The 8,517-nt window shown below is 37.9% G+C and overlaps 1 protein-coding gene across 1 annotated transcript; it reads left to right on the top strand.

Annotated features, from left to right (window-relative positions):
• Nucleotides 1-4,851: 4,851 nt before the first annotated feature.
• On the top strand, nucleotides 4,852-7,412 carry LOC311300332 (uncharacterized protein). Its single transcript, XM_084424572.1, has 6 exons — nucleotides 4,852-4,898; nucleotides 5,299-5,345; nucleotides 5,772-6,050; nucleotides 6,283-6,528; nucleotides 6,647-6,709; nucleotides 6,813-7,412. Coding segments are annotated over exons 1-6 (699 nt in total). The 5' UTR covers nucleotides 4,852-4,896; the 3' UTR covers nucleotides 6,875-7,412.
• The last annotated feature ends 1,105 nt before the right edge of the window (nucleotides 7,413-8,517 follow it).

The following is an 8,517-nucleotide window of genomic DNA, read 5'->3' as shown; positions in this document are numbered from 1 at the left end:
TTTAACCCAGAACTACCAGTCATTGTGTCCACTGATGCATCAGATTATGGTCTGGGAGCGATATTATCGCAGATGCACCCAGATCACAGTGAACGCACAGTAGCATTTGCGTCACAATCCTTAACCTCAGCCGAAAGGCGTTATTCAACTGTGGAGAAAGAGGCTTTAGCGTGTGTTTGGGACGTCGAGAAGTGGCGCACATACCTCTGGGGCAGACGTTTTACTCTGCGCACTGATCATCAGGCGCTGACAACACTGCTGTCTACGCGGGGAGCTGGACGTGCCGGGATGTGCATTGCTCGGTGGTCAGCTCGCCTTCTGTGCTTCACTTATGACGTTGTGTATCGAGCGGGCTCATCAAATCATGTTGCTGACTGCCTGTCACGGTTACCTCTTCCTCTCACTTCTGCTTCTAACACTGATGATGAGCCAGAGCTTGTCGCTTTACTGTCTACTGCCTGACTGCGATTTCACCATCCGAGTTCAAAACTGCTGCAGCCTCGTGTCCTGAACTGACCGCTGTGTGCACTCAAATCGAAAAAGGATGGCCTGTTTCTGTAAAAGCTGTGCATACCGACCTTCAACCCTACTATAATGTGAGGAATGAACTGAGTGTCAAGGAAAATGTGGTGTTCAGGGACACCCGTCTAGTAGTTCCAGTGACATTGCGATATACAGTAATAGCTCTCGCGCACGAAAGTCACCAGGGAATCGTGCGGACAAAGCAGCGCTTACGCGAACTGTACTGGTTCCCTGGAATGGATAAGATGATCCAGACTCAGGTCTCCTCGTGCGAGTTGTGTCAAAGGCTGGATAAATCTGCTCGCACTGTTACCGCCCCCCTCCAACCGGTACCTTTTCCAGATACACCGTGGAGTAAACTGGGCATGGACATTGTTGGTCCGTTTGACACTGCTGTTTGGGACTGTAAGTACGCTATCACCTTAACTGATTACTATTCCAAATGGCCAGAAGTTGCCTTTACATCGTCTGTGACGACGGGGGTTGTGATTGACTTTCTCAATGGCGTTTTCAGTCGCCATGGTTACCCGGTAGAGTTAGTTACGGACAATGGGCCACAATTCACGTCGGATGCGTTCACAACCTTTCTGCCAGAAAGAGGTATTGCGGCAGTTCGCACGGCTGTGTATCATCCAGCGGTGAATGGTGCCATAGAACGTTTTAACAGAGTTCTTAAGGACTGTGTACAGTCGGCTATAGTACAATCTAGGCCGTGGAAGCGTACTGTTACAGACTTTCTTCAAGTTTACCGCTCTACTCCACATGCCACCACGGGAGCTTCACCATTTGAATTGCTCCATGGCCGGAAGATGAGAACAAAACTGAACGTTGCCCTTCATTCTCCTGCCAGCATTCTCCAGCCAGCGGCTGTTCGCAAGCGAGTTGTTCTTAAGCAATCCCAGATGAAGCGCTACACTGACGCAAAACGTGGCGCACAAGTGGTTATCCTACAAAAGGGGGACAGGGTGCGAGTGCGCAAGCCCTTTCATGTGCCGAAGGGACACTGCAAATTTTCTGATCCTGTTGAAATTGAGAAACAAGTGGGTCCGAATACCTACTTACTAGAGGATGGAAGGAAATGGCATTCTTCACAATTGGCACGAGCTGTTCAGATGCCTGATCCTGCACCTGATCTTGCGGAGGAAACCTCCTTCTATAAAGCTGATAACTTTCCGCAGGCTGAGGAACGTCCAACAAGAATGCGCAACCCTCCCTCATGGCTCAAAGATTTCGAGACATAAATGTATAGTTATACATTGCATAGCCTATACGTTCTGTTCCTGTTATAATTAAGATAAGGGTTTTAGTGCCCAAGCAATATTCTGTAAAGAGAAAAAAAAAAATAGGCTACTGTTCAAATAATTGTACTTCCTTGGGTTCATTGTTTAATGTTGGTATGAAACATTTTGTTTTCATGGTAATTACTGGTAGATTAAATGGGTAGGAAAATATCTTACGTATTGGGGGGATGTTGTGTCTACATAGACTGCTGTTACAAGAACTGAACACTAGAGGGGAGTAGAGGTTAAGGGGATGAAAAAGGAGACACAGTAGAGACACAGGGAGTCAGTTGATCTGGATTAAAAAGTGAGCATCCAAGAATTCTTGTGTCATCGTTTCTTTATTGTTTTGAAAAGTTAACTAACAGTATAACAGTGTATATATAAAATTGTAATTGAGAGTTATGATAACGTCAATAATTAAGCAGCTACAACTGTATCTTTAACTGTAACAGACCGGGGTGGGTCTGACTTCTTCCCACTCCGTTTCGAGCAATTGATTGATTTATGTTGTTAAAGTAAGGTGAATTTACCAAATGCTTCTTTATTGCCTTTGTATATTAGATCCTTCGGCATGACGACAAGTTCTATAATTCCGCTTATGCGTCATCAATCAACGCCTTAGTTATTGTAAGAGGTTAGCGACCCCCTAGCGGCGAAAAAAATTATTGTAACTTTAAAAGATGTTGCATGCATATAATTAGAAAAATTCCCATATAAAAGTATAAATTATCTGGAAGTAAATTAAAGGTTGTATCAGCGATTTCAGGCCCAAACATAAATGATCACATTAATCTAATCTTTCCTAACGATCCGCTAGCTGCCCGCCCCATAAGCAAGCCGTCAAAAACCGCGTCTCTGTAGGCAGCCTAGGCTCTGAGATCTGCACACAAAAACAATTGGTTTCACCAACCACTCAAAACCAAAACAAATAGTGTTCCAACCAATCAACGACAGGGGGAGGGTGTTGTGAGCGCACGTGCACGGCTGCCTATGATGGCTGCACGCGAAAACCTCACAACACCCACCCCTGTCGGTGTGAAAAGCTTTGGGAGTCAGACAGGCTGAAACCAGCACAAAAACACACTCAGCAATATACTTTTTTTATACGTTTTATAATTGTTATCAACAAAATGCCAAAAAATGCAAAGGAAACAAAGGAAAAGCCAACATAAAGTATGTTAGTGAGGTGTTGCACCAACATATTCTGCCTAAACAGCTGCCATTAGTGTTCAGTTGGTGACATCAAGCAACATATCTATAGTTTATAAATGAACAGCATTTTTCATACTCATCAAACCATTCAGCTGTCAACAGTTTGTATGCAATGTAATCAGATTTGTTTCTTTCCCATGTTACATCTCACTGCTGTTCCCTTTGACTGTTTACTATGGGATTTTCAGGTATTCTTTGTAAAGCTGTATTAAAAATATGTATTGAGAAAACACTATACCATTAAAAACACTCGCTCCTTTATAAATGTCTTAAACACTTTTGATGACGTAATATTTGGATTTTGGATACAATATTTGTAATTGTAATTAATTCATTAATTCATTAATTTTATATGGAATTTGATCATATTTGTAGTTTTGTTTTTGTCATACGTGACCCTGGATCACGTCACCAGTCTCGAGTCACACGGGTTTATTTGTGGCAATATCCAACAATACATTGTATGGGTCAAAATTATCGATTTTTCTTTTATGCCAAAAATCATTAGGATATTAAAGTAAAGATCATGTTCCATGAAGATATTTAGTAAATTTCCTACTGTAAATATATAAAACGTGTATTTTTGTGAGTGAATGCAGCACAATCGTGAACATAAATGGACAACTTTAAAGGAGATTTTCTCAATGTTTAGATTTTTTTGCTCCTATAGTTTCCAGATTTTTAAAAAGTATATCAGCCAAATATTGTCTTATCTGAACAAACTATTCATCACTGGAAAGATTATTTTATCAGATTTCATGTGATGTATAAATCTCAATTAAACAAAAAAAACCCATGTGACTGTTTTTTTTTTGGTCCAGGGTCACATATAGCTTACTAATCTAAGAGCAGCACAATGGTTGTTGGACTTATGGCTTATCGTTCATTACTGTGTCAAATAGATATAAAATATCCGTCCTCATCACCTGAGTGTGACTGTGAAGGTTTAGATCATCAAATATGTGCAAATATGACTGTCTTGTGAGGTCAGCAATTGCTGTTTTTGTGCTGTTTGTCAGTGAAGGAATATTGCAGATCATGCTCTATTGAATCTTTATTGTAGAGCTCATTGAATATGTGTGAAACTCTATACAGCCGACCAGCACAACAGAAATCCCTATCAATATATTTATATATGAGAATTAACCATGAGACAATCATTCCAGAATATGACAATGCTTCCAGTATCTGCTGTGTGTGTGTGTGTGTGTGTGTGTGTGTGTGTGTGTGTGTGTGTGTGTGTTTGTGTTTACAAAAAACATGCAAACTTTTATTTTTTTTTATCATATATTTAGTATCATATTTATACATCATACATCTATGGCTTATATATGCAATTAAAAAGCTTTGTTTTTACTTTACAAATGTGTTATTAAAAAAACTTGAAACTGAAACGGATGACCTGGTTTATAGGGGCTGTTATAAGGATACTTGATATATTAGATTAATGATTGATCTTTGATATAAATGTCAATTTCAGGAAGTGCTTCATTTTTGTGTGCACGAAATTTGCGTGCACAACCCCCCCCCATCAGCTTTATAAGTGTGTGTACAGGACAATCAATTTGTACTGCATTATATTATATTAGATCCTTAAAGACACAATAGATCGCAAGTGGTATCAAATCAATAAGTCATTTAATTTGCGGTCGTGTGTGTGTGTGTGTGTGTGTGTGTGTGTGTTTGTGCGATGTGGCTCTCTCATTGAAAACAAACCATGAATTTCCAGGTCAATGTCAAACTGGTTAAATTTATGATGGGTATTTCCCGGGGGATTCTCCTGATGATAATGGGATAGGCTACTTGTTTTTGTTTCGTATCTCACTGAAGGAGCTGGATTACAACTGTCGACGCCTGAAGATACAGTTCCTGCAGAACCATGTAAGTTTTTAAATATAAAGCTTGTTTTGTGTTATAGTGTTTCTGTTAGTTTAATCCTGATATTGTGACGCGGAAATAAATCGGCATGCTGAATCAATTACTGCTATTATAATGATGTTTCTTAATTTATAGAGATAATTATTAGATTGCTAGTGAATTTCTAAAGCATGTTGTTCGTGTTTTGAGTTTGACTGATCATTTTCAGAATTACACAGGAATCATTTTATAAAAACCAAAGATTAATGTTATAGTTTGATGTTTCTTATTTGACATTTTTATCATGTTATCATTTTATCAGTCATTGTTTAGTAATATTTCACCATTCATGAAAGCGTTTTATCCCTGTATAAATGTGTGTGTGTATCTGTGACATAAACCAGCTCTTCTGTTTTAACATCAGGGTTTCTAAACTTCTGCTGCTGCTGTTTTGCTTTATCAAATATAGCGGTCAGTATCATTTTTGTTGATATTAAATTGTAACAATGTTTGATTATCAGTTCTCTGTTCATCCAGTCGATTGTTTCTCTTTTGCACCAAGTGACTTTGCTTTTGGAAATTACCCAGCATATCTATTACATCATCACTGACATGACATCATTCAGTTCACCTATTGATAAACACAGTTCAGGAATTACAGGAATGAATAAAAAAAAAAAAAAAAAGAATGAATAATTCAGGAATTCACTGCAACTGCAGTATTTGAGCAGTTTCTGATCTTCCCCTGTTCATGAATGAAGCTCTGAAAGGCCAATAAGACACAATACTGTCCTAAAAGTGGATCAGGTCTTAACTTTGAATAAAGTGAGAATAATCCGCTGGGTTTTAGACACATATGGTGTTTAAAATACATTATATTTTTCTGTGTGTTTTCAGAAACCAGCCCTCGATCTGTGATGGGGAAGAAAGGAGGAAACGCCACCCTGTCGTGTGAATTTGAGGACAGAGACATTTCAGATATAGTTTTAAGCAGATTCTCTAAAAACATCCTTGCTTGTGAGAAAGGAAAATGTAAGAGTAAAAATGGTCGAGTGTTTAAAGAAGGATCATGTGACGTCTTCATCAAGGATCTGATCTACAGTGACGCTGGGAAATACATTCTGAGAATCCATTCTCAAACAGAAGTGGAGCGGAAGTACCAACTTCATATTCATGGTAAAGTCCGAACTGAGTTTCTGGATTTCCTTCAGTGATAGTGTTGGTCTGCATGCAGAGACACTGAATGGGACACGTCCCGCATAATATATATAAGATCAGTCGTCTCCAATATGGGTTTAACAATGGCTGATTCTTAAATGTTTAAATTTTTTCCCTTTAATCCTTAATATTTCTTATGGTCTTGATTGACACCATTATAATAATGATGAATGTCTCTGTTCCTCCTCAGATGAGATCTCTGTGAAGAAAGGAGAGAAAGTAAAGATGGATGTTCTGTTGATCAATGCTGATAAAGTGGAGAGAAACTCTAGTGAAGGCTGGACAGAGGTGTGGACGAGAGGTCACGGGGTCAACAGTGATCGACTGACTGATCGTGATGGAAATCTGACCATTAATGAGTTTACAGACACTGACACTGGAACATACAGAGTTCTGGATTATGAAGGAGAAACCTTGATCACAGTCTCAGTCACAGGTGAGAGAAGATCAGTGGATGAGGATAAATATTTGAGTTGATTTTACAGCTGAGGTTTATTCATCATGATCTGAGCAGTAAATGTGAAACTGTGAGTAACCTCTGATATTCTCTACAGAATCTGGTACACGCTCAATGAGAACAGATGATGATCCTACACCTAATGGCACTGAACAACATAGTAAGTAAAACAGGAGACAGTGAGAGATTTGCACAATCTTTAAACAGTGAGATTAAAAAAGAAAAAAACATTTTAAACACTGTTTTCTCTTCCCACTTTCCAGATATGAGGTTCTGGACTGTGTCTGTTGGACTGCCGGTGCTTCTGGCGTTCTGCTGGCTCTGATTATATTTGCTGTCATCAAGAAACACAAATGTTTGATCAGGAAAACAGAACATAATTCCTCTCAAGCGGATCATGACCAAAGGATCCCAGTGGAAAATATTGTACAGTAGTCCAGATTCTCCAGAACATCTAGTAATGTCATTGCCTTCAGAACCAACAGATCTGAACAGGATTCTGTCAACATTTCTGCATTTACAACATCTGGATTGCACTCCTACATGAGATCCTGTTTGTTCACTGGTTAAAGTGAGCTATAAAGATCAGCTGGAAACTGAAAGATGACCATGTCTAATGCATGAAGTATTGCATATTCACAGTATATTAACAGTGAACAAGCATGTCATAAACTTATTTGTAATATTATGATGAAATATGAAGATGATGTTTAAATGTTTACGTTTGCTGCATTTACAACTCGACCGCGTCTCTGTGAAGCTCAGACTCACAACACTGAAGTTTCTGATCATTAAATGTGCCGTTATGTTCATTTAACCGGTTTATGGCGTCAAAACCCAGAAGACTGATTCACCAGCGCTTCCCTCCAGTATTTATTATCATTATTTATTTACTGATTTTTACTGGTGTTGTTATTGTGTATTTTATTGTTGTGTGATTTGTCAATTAATAAAGATGTTTTTCAATTTATGAGTAAAATAAGGTATTTGGTGAGCTGGAGTACTTAAAAACTGCAATGCCATCCATAGTTTATCAAGTTATTATGCAGTAAAAAACCCTCAATGTGGGCTCATGTCTTACGCCTTCATGTTCCTGCAAAAGTGTGTTTATTAATGTATAGTTTCCACAGTTACATAGAGTTACTGCATAACTTCCATTAGTGCAACATACAAGCCTAATAAAGTATTTGTAGAAAATAGATTTATAATAAAGAAAACTGGGTCACACTTTATTTTAAGGTGTCAAAATAAAAGTCACTGTGTTAAAGTTCATTTATGAATTCATATGCCAATTTTAAAATAAATAATATACTACATCATGTCAGTCACTGAACATCATGCTGTATTATTTTCGACAGCTCAATCTGCTTCGAAAAAATAATCAGTAGAAGAAAATATTGAGCAATCATACTATAAATAATGGCCAAATATTATTTATTTTTTTCTTGAAACGCTCATCTTTGTGGGATACTTTTGGTTAGAGACGGGAGAAACTGTGAACGAAACTCTTCCACAAACTGTGTAAATGCAGTGAAACTCAGTCAAAACATGCATAAAACACATTTACCAACCAATTACACATGTTTTATTGAAAGTAAAATCTATTAAATACATTTAACAAATCATCTAATACCATTAAATATCACGTTTCTGTATAATCTGTGTTATTTTATTAAATTGTACGGTTTGTTCAATAAAAAGCTTGTTTAACTGGACCAATAATATATTATCAACTCAAAAGCTTCGTTTTTATTATACAAATGTGTCATTTATTAAAATAAAACTTGAATCTCGAAATGGCTGTTTCTGGTCTATAGGTGCTGTTGACAAGAGTACTTAATGTATTGGTAACACTTTATATTACGACCCGCAAACAACTGCGTAAGTAAACCAAAATTATGGTGTACGTTTCTGTAATTATAGTGTACTTCTGTGTAGGTATAAGGGAACAATATGTTAAGTTAATAA

The sequence above is a fragment of the Rutilus rutilus genome (assembly GCF_951802725.1).
Source record: "Rutilus rutilus genome assembly, chromosome: 11".
Taxonomy (NCBI): Eukaryota; Metazoa; Chordata; class Actinopteri; order Cypriniformes; family Leuciscidae; genus Rutilus; species Rutilus rutilus.
This window is presented reverse-complemented; position numbering and strand designations above follow the sequence as displayed.

What these genes read in the sequence shown, in the direction of transcription:
- LOC311300332 (XM_084424572.1), top strand. An exon ending in TTGCTTTATCAAATATAGCG is followed by an intron (nt 5,346 to 5,771) that starts GTCAGTATCATT and finishes GTGTGTTTTCAG; the next exon opens with AAACCAGCCCTCGATCTGTG. An exon ending in TAATGGCACTGAACAACATA is followed by an intron (nt 6,710 to 6,812) that starts GTAAGTAAAACA and finishes CCCACTTTCCAG; the next exon opens with ATATGAGGTTCTGGACTGTG.